The following is a 19,125-nucleotide window of genomic DNA, read 5'->3' as shown; positions in this document are numbered from 1 at the left end:
CTCGGAGAAAATAAACTTACCCCCGTGGCCTGCTGCATATGGCTATTGGCCAAATTTCGGAGGGGGATCAGCGCAACGCGTGCCCGAGCGTCGGCCCACATCTCAGCTAGTGGGCCCTTCAAAGTGATGGTATGCTCGGGCGCTGTCGGTTGGTCGGCCTCTGGCAGCAACTCTTTAGTTGGAAGATGAAGAGTGACTCGTATCGTGTGGCCATGACCTGGGGTCGTCTGACCGGCGGTCGGAAGAGGATCAGAGGCCGGCGCCGAAAACTGAGATCGAATGGTTGAACGCTGGACTGGTTGAGGAGCGGGCGGAAGGGAGCTGACTGGAACGGCCTCAATAGGGGTCGCCTGCTCGTCCCATTCCGAAGGAGTTCGATCGGACGAAATGGCTTCGACCTCCGAAGCCTTTCCGCAAGCACTTGCAGTGGCTCGGGCGGAGGGTTGAACAGCAGACGTGGCTGAGCGGACGGGAGTCTCCGCTCGGCGCCTTTTCGGGAGAGGCTGCTCTTCTTCCGGAGCTGAGCCGTCACCCCGAGCGGAAGGCTCGTGGCTGATGGTTGCTCCAGCCGCTGGCTCTGGGAGAGAAGCCTGAGTGGCCGACTCCCTGGCATGTGTCCCGCTCTCTTCTTCATGCGAGCCGACCTGCTGGATGCCGAGCGCCTCCATCTCCCTGGCTGCCGCGGCTTCGAGCGCTGCCGCCTTTTTCTTCAAAATGCCGGCCATTACCGACTCCATGACGATGTCCGCTGCAAAGGAAAGAAGAGAAATCAGTTAGCAATCAAAGCATATGCCCAAGTAAAATTCTTACCGAAGCTGCTCGGAAGAGGAGTCCGTATGGGACTCAGGCCGAAGATGTACATCACTCCTTCGTGAAGAAGCTTATTGATGTCAAGCCGCAGACCGGCTAGCATATTTGCAGCATGGAGGTAGTCCGGTCAGGTCTTGAACTTCTTCAGCTCAGGAGTGGGGGGTAGGTCGACCTGCCACTTGGTCCGGAAATTGACCTGATCGGGCATACGAATATAGAAAAATACTCCTTCCAATGTTTATTGGAAGAAGGCAGTTTATTAAAGAAGACTAAGCCGGGCCGAGCTTGGAACATGAAGGTGCCCGGCTCAGACTGCTTGGGATAATAGAAATAATAAAAGACCTCCGGTCGGAGGGGGATGTTGTGGATCTTGAACAAAACAACAACACCACAGAGAAGGCGAAAGGTGTTGGGTACTAGACTGCCGAGCGGAATACCAAAAAACTTACAAACATCTATAATGAAGGGATGTACAAGGAAATGTAGACCGATAGTAAACTGGTCGCGGAAGACACAGAAAGCTCCGCGCGGCGGCTTGTGTGGCCGAGCGGAGGGACCGGCTAAAAGAAGTTCAAAATCACCAGGGATTTCAAAATTATCGGTCAGAATATCAAAATCACGCTGATCGAATCGTGACTGCATGGTAGTGTACCAAGGGCCGAGGGACTGGTCTTCAGGATGAGAAGAACTAGCCATGGTCCGATCGGAAGAAATCAAAAAGGTAAAGAAAGGCAGAAGAAAGACAACGACAGCAAGCGAAAAGAGGCCCCACGGATTGGAACTTGGGAAAGAAATGTAAAGAAAGCACCGGAAACAAGGAAGGAAAGAAATAGAGCCTTACTACGAGGAAAAGGATCAAGGAAGAGGTGCTGGAGATCGTCGGAGAGCAGGAGTAGAATCGCTGGAGCACCGAAACACCAGGGATGGAGGTAGAAGTCGCGAAAGCAAATGCAGGGAATAGAGGAGAACGAAGATTTTATAGGGCGGAGATCGAGCGGCCTCCACCGTTGGATCTAGGTCACGGGAGCCAAAGCATGCATCTAGCCGTTCATTTCAAACCGCCTCGATCTCATCGCTCGACCACGCCGCCGCCGTACGATGACGACAGCGCGCCACGTGGCATTCAGCCATTCGAAGCATTTAATGAGCGCATGCTCAGTCTTAATGTCGAAGATTGGCGCAGATTACAAGGAGATTCAAGGAATGTTGCTGTTGACTAACCTTAAGGCCATCCCTGCGGGAGGCCGAGCGGAGGATAATGGCACGAAGGCGCCGCCCGGCTAGACTCGCAGTCCAGTCAGTCGGACTAATCACCTCCTTCGACTAGACTTGAAGGGGAGGCAAGTGATCCGGCAGTAAGAACAGGGGACCCCCGTTCTGGGGAGTCAACGACACGTGGAAGTCAAAGGGCCAGGGGGCCGATCGGAGAATAGTGGGGCGACCGCCCGGCCGGTCGACCCGTGTCCAACTGGTGACAAAAGGCGCCCCGGAGGGAGTCGGGGCTCCGGCACTCGTTGAACAGGATCGTAAGGCCGAGCGGATGGCAAGCTCGGCCGAAGACATAAGGTAGCATACTGCTAACAGTCTCCACAAAGCACATTACCAAGAATCTCCCAAGTAGACCACTATATATGTCCGGCCGGACGTAAGGCGGAGGCTGGCCGGCCGGACGCCCGGCAGGGAGTAAGGGGAAAAGGACAAGGGACATCTTTTTCTGACAGCGGGCATGTTCTACGTTCAGGCCATACTCAAAATCCTACGACAGAAGGATCCGCTGTCCCATCAGAGACATGCTCAAACTGTAGCAGTATGGTGTCAGGTAAGCTCCTCTGACAAGCTCACACTATGGTATGGGAAAGGACACGTGTACACCTTGGTATGTGTGCACTCGCTTCTCCACAGCCCTATATAAAGGTCCTCACCCTTCGCCGGAGGTACGCACTCTACGATTCTTGGAGCCACTTTCTTGTTGTCGAGCTTTGCCTGACTTGAGCGTCGGAGGGTCGTCGTCGGGAACCCCTTCCCCGCCCGACTTCTGTGCAGGTTCACCGGAGGTCCGTGCGGATAGTCAGGAGATCTACGTCAGCCGCTTGGAGAGCACCACGTGCCCAGCGTCTGTTGATTCAGCTTTCGGATAGGATCAGCATCATTACCAAATTAATTGTTTTACTTGATTTCCAAGATATAATAGACTCCTCTTGAATGATAAATCATTTCTCCAATCACCATAGATTTTGAGTCACTAATATCTCTATCAAGTGGTCAGGATGTTAACTCCTAATCCAAGAGAGTGATGAATCCTCTATTGACTCAACACTATTCTCTCTACGTTTTGTCATACACCCAACTACCGTATTAATCATAATCCGATTAAAGACTGCTTTTAACGGCGTCAAAGCACATAACTCCACGCATAGAATAAATGAAGGTCTCAAGTCAAAAGATCAGTTACACTCGTTCATAAGAGGAATAACCAATGATGCTTAATATGTAGTCTCCTCTTGAGCGGGTCGTGTCCAGTGTACCTCTAAACTTAAGGCACCCCCAAGTACAACTTGGATATCCATTCCTCCAGTCTATCTCGACCTAGTCATACTCAGTGTTGATCTATATATTTATGTCCCCTCTAGATATCTATCCGATCAAGAATTGTTTTCAGATTAATATACCCATTAATCGGTGAGACTTTATCATTAATCATATACGTACAGAAAAGTAAATAATTAATGATAAATTCTTACCTTTATTAAATAATTATCCACAAAATACATAAGGATTGTCTTGGCACATAAGTGCACACACTAACACAGATTTGGGACACGACTAGCTAGTAATGAAAGGTGTCGTGCAATAACTAATAACTAGTGCATACTATAGAGTTGCAATAAAATGAAGAAGTAAATATTTAAATTACGAATTAGGCAATCAAATCTATAAGCTCCATTTTTCACTTTAATTTTAAGTTTTAGAGAATTTTTTTCCCTCAACCGGCTAGTCAATCCTAACAAATCGTGGGCCAACCCGAGCAGGTCGCGGGCCAACCGAGGCGGGTCGCGGGAGAACCCGGGCGGGTCGCAGGAGAACCCGGGCGGGTCGCTGGAGAACCCGGGCGGGTCGCGGACCAACCTGGGCGAGTCACGGGCCAACCCGGGCGGGTCGCTGGCCAACCCCGACGAGTCGTTGGCCAACCCCGTCGAGTCACAGGCCAACCCGGGTAGGTCACCGACCAACCTGCACGAGTTGCTGGCTAACTCGCGTGGGTTGTGGGTATATACGGATCAACACACTTGAATTCACCTTAAATGGGTTGATTAAATTTCATATTTCACTTAAATTGTTTGGTAGGGTGGATCAACCCGATAGGCCCAATCTAAATTGACGTCTCTTCTTGGCTTCAATCGTTGACATCATCTTTGTCTCGACTCCCAACTCGACATGTGCCCTAGTTCAACCCCAGGTCCTGGCACTATCTCTCAGTTTCGGCTTTGATTGTCGACACCATCTATGTCTCGACCCCGGTCGTTGATACCCTCTCTCATCATCGATCCTTGCATTTTCTCAGTCTCGATCTCAGAAATTAATTCTGTTTGTTCTCAAGTCTACTCTACATCGACGTCACCTTTTTCACCCTTAAGGCATGCATATGCCCTATATAGGTTCGTTAACAATGATTGTGAATATTGCTGGATGCGTGGTATCCTAGGAATGAAGGAGCTAGCGGTTACAAGGTTGTCAGATCTGGTCCCCTAAATTCCCTCTACTGACAAGTGACATTGGATGAATAGGGAGGGAACCAACGATTATCGGATCTAATCCCCTCATTTGCTCCTAGTATGATGGTATTTTGGTTAATGTAGAGATGCTCTCCTAACACTCATGAAAGTAACGAAAGGGGATTTCGATTTTTCTTCAACTTTATCATGTTCTATCATTCTTCTCAATTTTTCGTTGTTGAACATACCTTTGAAAGGAAATCTTAACTTAAGCATTGGAGTGACCCAGGACCCATCCCTTGGCCAGTCTAATCCTCTTTTTCGTGTGCCCCTCATGTTCATTCATCCTCTTCATCGAAGATCCCCGAAGGAGCACACGTTAGTTCATTCATTGACTGGTTGATTGATCATCTACGATATTTAACAAAAACAATAGACATTCACATTTTAGTAGTTATAGTTTCATAATTATACAATACAGATTTAACATTCACATTGTAACAATGAAACTATAATTGCTACATGAATTTGATTTGTTCACTTAATTATATTTATGTTATAGCAGCTATAAATTTATAGTTATCACAACATGTATAACAGCTATAATTTTGTAATTATTACAACGTGCACGATCAGTTCAGAAATTAGACAAAAAAAATTTAGATAAAAAATAATAGTACTAAAGAGCAGTTAGGTAATTATACACTATTGAATAGTTGAGTGAAACACCTTTTGATAAAAAAAAAATAATGAGCCGCCTCGGAAAAATGGGCGCTTAGCTTACCTTGCAGCGAGGGTTTAATAAATTGGAACACTTCCTGTAAATTAAGTCAATTTAGGCAACCAACAATCTCGAGTCTGCCTCACTCATAGAGTGAAACACCGTTTTTGATAACAAAAAAACTGAGCCCTTCCGAAAAAACAGGGCGATGAGCTTACCTTGTAGCAAGGGCTTAATAAATTGGGACACTTCCGGTAAATTAAGTCAATATAGTCCATCAACAATCTCGAGTCTGCCTCACTCAAAGATTAATAATTTAAATTAAATAATAAAAATTATAAAAATACACACACATATTTCTAAATATTTTTTATTATTTTTTTTAGAGAAGCCTCCTCAGCCGGTCTTTGGCCGGTTCGTCCGTGCCAGGGCACCAGACTTGGTCATCGCGGGAATAGAACCAGCGAGCGCATCATATCCGGGCTGTATCCGGCCCAAATTTAACGGGCATGACTGTCAGTAATAATGGGCCTTAAAAGTGATGCGCGTTGTGCTTTTGTCCTCCTCCCGCCCGCGGCCGTCCCTCCTCCTCCTCCGTCGCCCTCAAACACTCACAGCGCTTCTGCTCACACCGCTCGTTTTCTGCGATGCGGCGCAAGCTCTTTCTTTCATCCCTCCTTCGCCACTTCCAAACCCTAGCCGCTCCTCCTACCAACGTCTCCGGCAGCCGCCCATACTCCACAACCTTATTTATTAGTCGATTCGGTTCCCACGACCGCGATTTATGGTCTAAGTGCTACTCCTCGGTAGCTTCCCAATCTCGCTTCTTCCAAGATGAGAAGCAGGGTTACTTCCCTTCGAGATACTCCGAGGACGCGAAGAAAGGAAGATTGGTCCCCGTTAATGCCTATTTTCTGTCTACCAGGTCTATTTCTCGATTCAGTATGCACGTTTGGCCCTCTGTTTCTTGTTTGCTATCATTGCTGCATGGATTATTCGGTTTCTTGATCCAAATTGTAGTGTTGATTTGAAAAGCTTGAGGGCGCAGAATGCGTTCAACCTCATTTCTCTGGCTTCTCGTTTCAGTGACTGTGTCATTCTTAGATTCTACGATAATAACTTCAAGTTCGAGAGTGATCCTCAGGTGAATTTGTTTCTCTATTTAATTTAAAATTCATGTAGTGCTGTGATGTTACTGACATTTGTTGTTTTCGGTCATCTTTACTCCATCGCACCTTTGCTTGTATGCTGTTAAACCACTAACAGATGACACATGAAACTCTTATCATTATCTTAGCAAACGATGATCAAAGATAGTTGACAGAAAGATTTTCTAATATTGACTAGATATTGCTTCTCATGAATTTCTATTATTTGTACACCTCACTTCAAAATATTTTGCAAACTAAAGAATGTCAGACTGCTCTTTGCAACATATCATTCAACGAGCTTATGTTGAGTTTGCTGTGGGAGAAAGGTGAGAGAAAGCAAGAGTCGACTCTCACAGAATCTTAGATTAAAATATTTTGCTGAAAGTAACCATCAAATTGTTTTTATCTTCCCTGTTTAGGAGAAGGAACATGATGATCCTCCCTGAAGAATATACTTTCATAAAGGATCTCTGTGATGACCGCCCTCAACTCTTAGCTTATAAGAAACTGATCAAGTTCAAAAATTATTTATCAGGTCTACATAATCAAACATTAGGTAATTCATGCTGCACTGTGTTAATCACACTAAAACATGTAATAATTTAAAACTCATTAACTTATTAAATATATTTTCATATGTTAAAAATCAGTTAAAGTTTTTTAAGAAATCAATTTGTTACTAGCAAAGAATTGCTTAAGTTTTTAAAAATGAATTACCTTGATAAAAGGATTGATAAACAATACTAAAATGCCATTTTATGTTTTATCTGTTTAATCTTGCATTTTTAATGTTATGTTTCATGAGTCGTGTCCATGATCGTAACATTTGCTGTAAATGAGTTACAACATAGTCAACAAGTGCTCAAGATATTGCCACTTAGCTCGATGTAGTTGTTGAAGGAGATGACTGAAACTAATACATCATCCAATGTTGATGGTACATAGTAAAGTCTACATCAGTAAACAAGGACACCATGTTCTAACTTTTCAGGGTGGGTTTCACAAATCTTATCCCAATATTGAAATTCTATATAAGGCTGCACCACTACTACTATCAAATTTCCTAACCTCATACAATCTAGTATTAGGAACAAAAATGACTCCTAAACTTGCCATTATGATATTATTAATGATAATAGTGAGTCATAATACTGTGTTGTTGGCACATGACAAGCTCAGTAAGTTGCACTGCATGGGAATATTTACATTATCACTACTCATAGTTTTCTAAGACGCATGATTCTGTTGCACACTTGCACCTACCAAAAAAAAGTTGTTTGTTGCATTGGCATTCTTATGTGCAATTAAATCTTATTCACACATGATTGCAAATATATTCCTCTACTCAAGTACTTTCTAAAACATACAAAAATTTCATGTTAATGTCATATGGTTGAAACTAGTTCTTAGTAGTAATGTATATTTGTCTTGCTGACAGTCAAGTAGTTTTAAATAAAAAAAGACAACATACATCAATTATCCATTCTTCCATTGGCGGGGAACAACTCCTTTTGCTTAGTATATTATATATATTTAGTGCCAAACACGAATCATATGTTTGAGTGGTTGTTAGTCAATTTTTTTTTGTCATGCAGAGTGGAGTCATTGTATAGCTCCATGGGCTTCAGTGACTGAAAATAGCTGAGAATATATTTTATAATCAGATTTTTATGTGGAGTTATCTTGTTTAATGCAAACATATCACTCTTGTTTTCTTCAATTCATTTGTTTTTAGTCTTTTCATGATGACTTAAAAGTTTATATTTACTTCATGTGCCTACTAATGTTGTTTATTACCTCCTTATTTCAGGTTTTTGACTTTGATTTTTCGAACGAAAGCAATTGCCACTATGTTGTGGTTTTTCAATATGGCTCTGTTGTTTTGTTTAAGATCCTATTTTATCCAATATTGTTACTGTAATATATTTAGATAAGAATTGAAGTATGAGAAAAGAATTTGAAAGAACACCATACTCTTATACTATTTGTTTCTTAATGCACCTTCATGAATTGAACGACTCATCTGGCTTTATACATCCTACTTTTATGGAAACAATGAATGCTCAATCAAACTCAATTATATAACTGCTTCGTAGCATATTCTTTTTACCAGCAGGCACAAACTCAACGAATTCACAACAGGTTAATTTCTTTTGGAACTTTGTTGTCATTCGTCTGGGCCATATATTGTCAAGACTTGCCTCTGGGAATATATATTGAAGTTAATCTTCATAGAATTAAAATTTACTCTTTTTAGAATGTACTTTGTTCTGTTTGTCTGAAGGTAGAAGCTTTTAGGTTATCTGGAATGATATATATACATTTGAGCGTAGGAAATAATTTTCCCACATATTCAATATTTTTGGTGCTTCAATTCTATCAGTTAATTGTTCTTGGTGCTATTCCATATCCTGTTTAGTTTTTATATGTTCGGTTTTATAATTCTAATGCATCATTGAAATTCAAGAGTACTTCTGGTTTATATTTCTTCATGATTGAATTTCTCAGTTCTTGAGTAGATGGGTTGCTTTTACTTGTTGCCCCCCAAAGAACATCAGAAAGAAATTCGTTACAACTTATTGTAAAGCTTGTTCCTTTACCCCTCTCTCTTGTTTGATGATATATCACACTAAAATATGAATGGTTGAATAGAAACCATATACTAATGTAAAAATTGTGTCAAAAGCTTGTAACACACTATTACCTAGTACTTTTCTGTAACTGCTGAAATTATTCTAAATGAGGTAAGAAGCCATATATCGATGATTAGTATTGGAGTTGCTTATTCAGAGATGTGTTGTGAGCATTTGGTGTTCTTTGGAATTTAGTCTTGTAAGATTCTGGTTGTAGCTTGATGTAGTAAGATTTTTAATGAACTTGTTATGAATGATCAGTTGCATAACAACCAAAGTATAAACATTCTCAGGTTTGTATTACGGAAATAAGTTTGGAACATAAGTAGAGGCAGATTTAGCATAGGACTGGGGGGATGCCAAGTGGACCCAATGATTTGCGCAGGCGACGCCCTTGCACCTATGCTATGCTTATGTGCACGTGTCATGCCACTAGATTTTGCCGTTCCACACCTCCAATGTGGTGTGGCTGGATCCATTACACGTGGCCGCGGCAGGGGAATCCCGCCACCCGTCGCGGTTGCTTGGATGGAATGACACCGTCGTTGGGCCAGTAATTTTGCAACTAAACGACATGATAAAGAATGGCGATGGATTAATTAAGCGGCAGTGGCGATTAACTTGTGGATTAAGGTAATGCATGATTTCTATGTGTCTAATTAATCAAGTAATTAGTTGGCCAATTAGTGAAGCTTGTGTCGTAATCCTGCCAAATGTGGCCAATGGGGTATGCATGGCTCATATGCTTATGTCGCTAGTGCTATTTCCTCCAACTTAATTAATCACTCTTCGTTGTCAATTGACTTTCATTATAAGCTGATTAATTCTTCCAATCACATTGAAATCTGTAAACACACATGAATGAAATAAATCGGCAGATTTATGCTCTCATATCTATCCTAATTTGTCATGAAAATCTTTCTTTCTCCCGCTTTCTTAAACCGCAATCAATGCTGCTGAAATGCAAAACAAAGTTTTAAAATCTTTTTAACTTGAACAATAGAAAATGGAAGGTGCGAACATTGACAAATAAGGAGGACGAGTAAGATGAAATGTGTTGTCCACTTTGCAAGCTGAAGCCCTTCAATTCCTCTCTTGGAATCCACTCTAGCTCCTCTAAAGATAAACGAAACATGACTAGTGGTTTTAATTGTGGTTGAACATTTGAATTTTGATATTCATAATGAGATTAAATTTTGTAATCACACAGAAGTTATATGCAAATACTTGTATTTGCAGTTATGAGTTTTTGCGTCAACATATTATTTGAGTGACATATTCATTTTATGTTAACCTTGCTTTATGGGCTTTGGAATTTGACATTCGCCAACTCGAGCCATTAGCTTATTTTCCACAGCAAGATTGAAGAATTCATTGGTTAAATTTATGGCTAAACCAATTGCGTTTAAGCTACCTAAAATAGTTCGCAATATGGTTAATTGGAAGTTAGCTATAGGTTTACTAAATTTCTAAGAGAATGATAGGCATTAATAAACAATCACTGAAAATTACTACATTTTGTCTTTTATCATGAAAATTGGCACATAATGCTGCATTTCTATATAATTTTTATTTTATTCAATTGCATTTCTTCCCTTCATGTTGCAGCAATAAGTGATTTATCTGAGTATGCAATTTTATAAGAATAATGTGGCTACTTGTTAGTAAAGTGTTGGCCGTACATTTTTTTCAGCAATATGCAAATATCATTTGTTTGTCATAATGGAAGCAATATGACAAGCTCAAGTACTGAGTACTTTACTAAGTACTAATCAATGTTAATTGTGCCACAACTACTGACCTTTAGAATTTCCAAATAGTGACATTCATTTTTAATATACCCTCTGACTCATATCTATCAATATGGCTTTATGTACTGTCTAGCATACTACAGAATAGCGGTTTTACAAATTATCTAAGTGCTACAGGATCAGAACTTGATCCATGAATAGTACTAACACTTTGTTTTTATTTCTAGATAAACCCTAGCACTACATTTTCCCTACACTAGTGTGCATGCCATTCCCATGCATTTCCTTTTAAGGGCACAATCCTACGTTGTATTTTAATCAAGTTATCAAAACAAAGTACTTTGTTTATGCTGTTGTGAATTGTGATCAATTCTTAATTTCTCATAGATCATTTCCTTGTTTTCTGGTAATGTACACAATTATAGCTAATGATGTTTAAGTTTGTTAACAATGTGATTTCATTTGTTATGATTATAGACTATTCAGTAGTTGAAATTCCAACTTTGAAGACGTGGATGAAAGGTGGACTCGACCATATTATGCTTAAAAGTTTGAGTGTTGATGGCATTCACACCATTGCAAGTGTTCTTGGTCAAAGCATTGCCTTAGATTACTTTATTCGGCAGGTACCTCAGCTGCCTTTCAAAATGTCAAATGCATCATTTTCTGTATTCTAAAAGATTATCTACCTTGTCTTGATGGAATGTTTTAGTGTTCTAAAAAATTATATCTTACCTAGTTACCTTGTCTTGGTTCGGTTGATGTAATGGTGGAACTATTTAGCAATATAAATCAGGAAATGGAGAAAACAGGTCATTTTAGGTTGAAGAACAAAATGCTTTTGCAATTAGTTGGAAAAGCAAATTCTATTTTGGAAGCAGTTATTCTAAAGCTCAAGCTTTTTGACAGGTAAATTTTACCTTAAAGGCACATACTTTGCACTTATACTGACTAATTTTCAAGTTGTAAATGTAGAACCAATTGAAAGCAATGTTATAATTGGAAATTTTATTGTCAGATGAGATCTTTAGGTGATTAAAACTGTACTGGCTTTGCCTTACAAAGCTCTTCTTCCCTAGAGCACGTGTACTAATAACATTAATTTGTGAAAGGTTGTACTTTAATCTAGGTGTGTTTCTACTGGTGTTTCCTTGTATGTAATTACTCATGTGATTAATCACACAAGGCATAGTTAAGCCATCGCAATAAACATTTGTGGATTGGAATGGTGGGGACGATGCATCGTAACATATTTTGTCATCACATGCACAAGGTTGTATATATTTTTTTGACCAATTCCTTGTCAAAGCTAATTATGTTGCTACTTCATACCAGCTTACATACACATTGTTACTGATAAAATATTTTCGGTCTCTCTATACCTATAGTCTATCTCAACAAAATATGATGGTTGATATCAAAAAATATTGCTCTCGCGGCACCCATCTTTATTGTAGTTAGATCATAATCCCCGATGAATTTTCTGCAATCATAAATTACTTGGATTCATATCCATATATGCTGTCAGCGTTCAACATTTCTTTTGCATTTTGGCTGATATCCTATAATTTACTGTGCTTTATTTATTACCGCTATTTGATTGAAATTCACTTTTCATATTTCCTAATTAAGGATATTTACCTCAATAATATCTCGGACAATAAACTTCTTATGTGCATGATCATGCGCTTTCTCCAGGCCAGAGATTGCTTGGAAGAATGCTAATTACGCCCAGATATGGGAGTATCTTCGTGATGATTTTGAGTTGACAAATCGATTTGGTAGCCTCCATTTCAAGTTGGAGTTCGTGGAGGTACGACTTGATTCCTTTCTTCATTCTCACAGCGGTCTTGGTTTGTTGGATCATCCTGTCTGATTTTGCTATTGGTTTACAGCGCAACATTGCGTTCTTCAGGAACATCCTTCAGAATAGGAAAATGCATTTCCTGGATTCTCTGATAGTTACATTACTTGTTGTGGAGATATTCATGTCCATATATCTTAACGTAATATAAATTTATTGCCACCACATAGCAGCATCCAGAAAGAGTGTCTTGAATCTGGTATATGAACTTGTTCCTGGAAAACAATCTTCAATTTTGATAGTTAAATTTCTGTAGAACCAACTCTTTTGAGTTTGGTAGAGTTCAGATTTTGTTTCCCCTCCCCCTTTCTTCTTGTAAAGTGTTCAAGCATTGACATTTACGAAATTGATGGGAAAAAGATTTCGATGGAAGGCGTTTTTAATTTTCTATCGCAATTAATTTCTGTTGGTATTTCATTTAATCTCCCAAGTCGCTGAAATATTGACTGCATTATTTAGATGAAGGTAAAGAATCCAATAAATAAATAATAAAAATTAAATAGTTGAGATTGGCACAAGTTTGTTGCAATATTGTTATCATTATTCTTTCATGATCATGTATTGTTTTACATTTTCATCTTGGGTTAATTGTTAAATCGATTATATAACCCTCTGTTTTTCTCAAACTGAAATGAGTTTTTTTTTTTTTTAATCTAGGTGTCCAGACTCCAAACCTTTATGATCTGTTTACTCCAAAGCACAGATGAAGAACGCAAAGGAATGAACGGTGGAAAACTTAACTCAGTAGCAAAAGATCTAAGGGAAAGGAATCATAGAGTAAGACAACAGCGGCGTCGGTGGCTCGATGCTCTCCACCGTAGCGCTCTTGAGGACCTCCGAGGACGACAAAGACAAAGCAAACACATAATCGAACGCGTCGGCGGGTGCCTGATGACTCGGCTGCGCCTCCAATGGACTAACACAGGCTAGCTGCTGGAGCTCCCCAGAGATGTCAGAGTTGAAGCTAGAACAGGTGGAGAAAGCCTGAGAGAGCTCGAGTATCTTGGACTCAAATTCCGTGGACTTGGCATCAGAAGGGCGAGGGGGCCGACGGCGAGCTGCTGAAGCTGGAAGTACAGAGTCGGTCAAATTCTCGGAGACAGTGGCCGAGCACGACGGCGGAGGAGCGCCAGGCATTGAATCGTTCCGAAGAGGTTGGAGCAAACGTACTCATGGACCAGCCAAGAGAACGCTGGATTTGCGATGGACTCGAGGATGAGTTGGCGAGAGAGATCATGATGGTGGAAGAGGAGCCTGTCATTAGAAGGAAGGAAGTGGAAGAGGGGAATAACGGTCGTGGAGCAAGCCGGAGGGGATGTTGGAGGCGGCGCCGCTACAATTGCGAAGGAGCGACAGCTTCCATTCGGCGAGTGTACAAGGAGAAGGCGAGGGAGATTGGCTCGCCTCTTGCTTCCGTCCAATTTCGAGGGGATGAAAAAATGGCTAAAAATGATCAACTGACGCATTTGAAATCTGTCCGTCAATAATTTTTTTATAGGTAAACATGAGAAATGATCTCGAATCTCGTACTATCCATCCTTTTACTGATCCATACTTCGAGGTAAACACTCGATTAGTTTTGGAGATGAGCGGCTCTCCCTACTGCACTTGAATTGCCTTTCAATTACTTCTTAGGCTTAAAAATGTAAACAATATATAATATTCGGAGTACTTTGGAAATTACCAATTTATAAACAAATCGCCACTATTTATTTATTTATTTTTGTTGATCTGTTATCCCTCTCGATCGCGGAGTCACTATCGATGGATCGGCTCCAGCTTCTCCTCCTAGGTTTTCCCATCCTCCTCTTCTTCTCCGACGTCGTCAATCTCTTCTCCATCTCACCTCCGCCTCCTCCCAAATCATCCTCTCGTTTCCACCATCACCCGCCTCACTCAAATCATCCGATCTCCGATTTCCCCACCAGTCCGCAGGTATCTTTTCCAATCATAGTCGAACCAAAATAGTCGCGTTCGTCAACTTATTTTCCTGTGGTTTTCTCAATACTCGCAGAGTCCCCAGATTGGCGGTCTTGGTTATGGCACTAGGGTAGACCTGAAGTTCTGTGTTTCCTGCTCTTACAAGTGATGATTCTTTTCCCTCTATTTGTTATGTTCTGTATGATTGGTTGAATTTTTTTCTCCAAATTTAGAAACCTTGGAGGTTGCATCATAAAGTGTTTGGCTTTTGACTTAGATTGCGCATTTGTGAAAAGGATAGCTGGATGAGAAAATATTTAAAATGAAAGTATTCTTCCAATCCTGTATTGAGTAGTAGATGTTAATAACTAACCTTATCCTTTTTAGTATCCTGTGTAGAGTTCTGGAATTTTATTTTATTTAGTTTTCATTTGCCATATATCTACTGCTATCAATAAGAAAGTTAGAGTTGGCGTCTGTTGTTTATAGGTTCAACAAGTGAGAAATGTCGAGTGTTTCTAGACATATATGCCATATCCTTGGTGGTAAAGTTTAGAGTATTGTCTTTATTAGTTGGATACATTATTTTAATACCTCGGTGGATCAATCTTGACATAGTAACTTCGCTAGTAATTGGTTCTTGATACCAATCAAAAAGCTTTGGGTAATAACAAAGCATAGCTTTTGGTTACATTTGTCAAGATGAACTATTAGCCAAACCAGAAATATTTCACATTAATTTTTCTCTATCTTCTTTAACAAAGGATACAAATATATCTTATGTGCTTGAAATTCTCTCTTTATTAGAAAATGCCTTGCTGACATTGCTTATGAGTGAGGTCAATTTTCGTTTACATGCTTAAAATAACACTCTAGATGTAAGAAAACTTTGCTTCTTGTTACTTATCTTCAATCAAAGGATTTCCACTGTGAAGCTATCTTTCATGCATAAGATATAAGGTAGGTTGCGCTAGCTATTATATCATTGAATCATCATTTAATCCACAGCAGAATTTGAAATTCCATTTGCAATAAATTCATGATATACACTATTCTTTTTAGGGGTACTGCAATGACAATGAAGAAAATGCTGGAAGCTTCTTTTCCTGGGATTGATGTAGTATTATCGAATTACCCACCGGCATTCCCGAAGCATTTGCTGAGTAAAGTTGTTCCTGTTCTTCAAATAGGAGTTATTGCAGTTATAACAGCAGGTGATCAGATATTCCCTAGACTCGGCATGGCCCCACCTCCATGGTACTATACTTTGCGTGCTAATAGATTTGGTTCTATGGCATCAACATGGCTACTTGGCAACTTCTTGCAATCATCTCTGCAGAGTTCTGGTGCATTTGAGGTTTACTGTGATGGTGAATTGGTAAGAAATTATCCTGACCGTCCTCTAGAGTGCAGTTGGCTCTCTTGAACCATTTTCTTGCTATGGCATCTTTGTTATCTGTGCATTTGATACCTCATTCAATTTATGATTAATCTTTTATTTTATGTATTTTACATCTTATTGACATATTGCTCACTTTTTTTTGGGTAAAACTTAGACCTGTGCAATCTAGAGAATTGTCTTTGACCTCTCTAAACTCCATTTGATCTAAGTGCCTTATTCAGTTATGCTATTTTTTAGGCACCATTAGCTTTTGTGAAGTGATCTTCCTTAAGTTTTTGAGAAATGAGAAGCAAGAACTATGTTTACACTTTTGGAGGTTTTATATTTGATTGTATTTTCAAACATATTCATATGCACACAAACTTAGATTAAACATGTGTATAGCCATTCATCTTGAAGTATATCAGAATAGAAGATATGTATGCACAGGCAATTGGGCTTTGTTGGAGTAAGTGCTAAGGATCATCCACATTTTCTTGAAAACTCATAGAGTACCCACACATTTATGGGTGAAATTGGCCCAAAACATATTCAATGTTCGTTTTTAAGTGGACTTTACCCTGAGTGCAAGTTCTGTTCCTAACTTTCCAAGGTTTGTTAATCTTGCTTATTCATCCTAGAGTGGACTTATTGCTAAAACTACTAAGATCACTTTTAATTGTTTTAAGTAGTCTCTTCCATGGACTTCTTTTCTTTTTTAAACCTGAGTCTTCACGTCTAATTGATTCACCTGGTTTTACCAACAGAATCTTCCCTTTATCTTGAGCATGTTCATATTAACTTATTTCCTTACATTTTGTGGTTTAGTAAGAATCACCTAAATTGCACACAAATTGGAACTTATTTTATTTATCCAAATGATCCTTGGCATTATTTCAACATTCTCATCTCTTCTTGACTTTTTTATGTGTTATGTTGGTCATCCACAATCTTACAAACACAGTTCCAACAAAAATATCTTATTTTTATGAGACTCCAAAAGCGTATTTCTATTTGAAATTATCTATAATATCTTTATCAATTTCCTTTAGATGTAGTATATATGCAAATTATATAACTTTTACTTGCATAAATTTCATGTAGATTCAATTTAACTATTGTTCAATTCTTTTCTTCCATTCAACTTAGTCATTTCACTTTTCTTTTCATTAGTGCTTTTGCTAAATTTGTTTTTCTAGTATTAGCAATCATGGAAGTATCCTTCTCATTCTTAATTGTCAAGTTGCTATAGAAAATTAACATGGACTTTGAGTTCTGTTATACATGCAAGACTTTTATAGTGTCAATTTTGGCTACTATATATATATATATATATATATATATATATATTTTTTTTTTTTCTTGTTTTCTTCACCATATATTTTTTAATAGTTAATTCATTTTGTTTTGACCTCATAGTTTTATACTACAATACATAAAAATCAATTCACTTTTGAAGTTACTCATTCACATTTATTTTCAGAGAATTGATTCTAAATTTGTCTTATTTTCCATTTTACTTAGTTGCACGCTTGTCGTAATTACCAGAAGCATGTTATTCCCTCATGTTTGTAGTTATCAGGAGCTTGGCTTTGCCTAGTTTTCTCGCTTTCAGTTTTTGTTAAGTTGTTTCTTTTTACTTGTATTTTGATTTGTGATCTTTTTGTATAATCAGCTGTTTCCAAAAAGGCTTTTATGCATTATTTTGGTGTTTAATAAACAGAAAAGATTTATTTATTATTATTTATTTTATTGAAACTAAAAAACATATTTTAAACTGGTAAAAATAGAATTGCCCTCAGACAAAAGTCAATTTTACCTTAGCTAAAACTATTCTCCTATCGCAATCAATTTGTTTAAATTTTGAGTTGAACCTTGACAAATTAGAAACACTACTTCCTGGCTTTCTAATTCATTTCCAGTAATTGTGAGACCTCAAGCTAACCAAATAAACATGATCTTTATGCACAGACCCCCAAGTTATTCATGGAACAATTCATGAACCTGTTTGTCGCTTTGATTCAAGTTATCACTGCTATCATTTCCCGCTCTTATGTACTTTTGCATCCAAACATAACCTTTTAATCTTGCAGGTTTTCTCAAAACTGCAAGAGCAGAGATTCCCCAGCGAGTATGAACTGAGGGAATTAATTGCCAAGAGACTACCCGATCCTTCATTCAGCAGCAACCCGGGAAGAGTTGTACTGTAATGATTCTCGCACAGGAAGCAACCTGTGTGAGAAGGGCCAAAACTGACTGCCCGGTTGATATGTTCAGTGTGGATGTTACATAAATTCTGACATTAGAAAAACTATCACGCTTCTGACTTTTTACTTGTTTGTTTGGAATGATTGTTGTCTTTTATGTGATGATATGCTTTGTGTTTGTCTTATGAGCATATCAGGACTAGTTCTACAATTGACCAGAACTATTACTGATTCAAATTGAGAGATGAAACCCATGGACAACGGTCGAACTGAACTTGGCTAATCGACAGGGATTAGAAGGCTAATCTGGTCTAGCTAGAGGTGTGATTTTTTCTGTTCAAATTAGTCAATTCAAACTATTTGTGACCTCAGGACTGATTGATTCATCCACCTAGTTGGTATCAAAGCACTAATCCTGTGGCTATGCTGATTGATGAGCTTGAATGAAAGTATATTTACATTCATAAATTGTGTCAGTAATATATATTAACTTCTCGTTTGTATATTAATTTCTTCAGCGTGCACTAACGTATTCCGTCTAGGCTTTTATTTATTTTCTTCTGTTTTTTTCTTCTTCCAATTTTGCCAGATCTATTAACCTAGTATAACGTGGAATAATTCACGTGACAATCGCGTGGCGTGAGTTGTATATGAAAAAAAATTAAACAATGCATTTTTTCATTTTTTTAAAAAACTTTTTTTCTATTGTTTTATTTTCTAATTTGCTCGCTGGTTTTTCCTTCCTAGGTTTTTTTTTAAAAACAATTAGAGAAATTAAAAGTTTAACGTATATCATTAACAAATTCCTTTTTTTTCCCACTGGGTATTTCATTTACGTTGATTAATATGGAGTGATGTGTTTGATTTTTATAATTTTTTTCTTTGATTATTAAAATAACTTGGAAAATGTTTGAAGTGGAAGGTCCAAAGATTTTATCCTATAATTTTCATATCAATTATTCTATCTAAAGATT

General features: G+C 38.9%; 2 protein-coding genes across 5 annotated transcripts; both read left to right on the top strand.

The window, feature by feature from the left end:
- The first annotated feature begins 5,800 nt into the window (after positions 1-5,800).
- On the top strand, positions 5,801-14,310 carry LOC122012808 (protein RETARDED ROOT GROWTH-LIKE-like). Of its 4 annotated transcripts, none has more exons than XM_042569451.1 (5): positions 5,801-6,388; positions 11,257-11,405; positions 11,519-11,688; positions 12,478-12,592; positions 13,301-14,310. In XM_042569451.1, exons 2-5 carry the CDS (start codon positions 11,295-11,297, stop codon positions 13,571-13,573), a joined length of 669 nt encoding a protein of 222 aa, XP_042425385.1. In that variant the 5' UTR covers positions 5,801-6,388; positions 11,257-11,294; the 3' UTR covers positions 13,574-14,310. The 4 variants fall into 4 exon arrangements, with proteins under 4 accessions (XP_042425385.1, XP_042425388.1, XP_042425389.1 ...); XM_042569454.1 differs by lacking the exon at positions 13,301-14,310 and adding an exon at positions 12,675-13,283; XM_042569455.1 differs by having other exon boundaries at positions 5,803-6,388; positions 11,563-11,688; positions 13,301-14,256.
- A 51-nt stretch (positions 14,311-14,361) lies between these two features.
- Positions 14,362-18,329, top strand: LOC122012807 (selT-like protein). Its single transcript, XM_042569450.1, has 4 exons — positions 14,362-14,578; positions 14,658-14,728; positions 15,626-15,941; positions 18,038-18,329. Exons 1-4 carry the CDS (start codon positions 14,408-14,410, stop codon positions 18,152-18,154), a joined length of 675 nt encoding a protein of 224 aa, XP_042425384.1. The 5' UTR covers positions 14,362-14,407; the 3' UTR covers positions 18,155-18,329.
- The last annotated feature ends 796 nt before the right edge of the window (positions 18,330-19,125 follow it).

The sequence above is a fragment of the Zingiber officinale genome, chromosome 8A, assembly GCF_018446385.1.
Source record: "Zingiber officinale cultivar Zhangliang chromosome 8A, Zo_v1.1, whole genome shotgun sequence".
In the NCBI taxonomy this organism is placed as follows: Eukaryota; Viridiplantae; Streptophyta; class Magnoliopsida; order Zingiberales; family Zingiberaceae; genus Zingiber; species Zingiber officinale.
The sequence above is the reverse complement of the archived record's forward strand: the minus strand, read 5'-3'. Positions and strand labels throughout refer to the sequence as shown.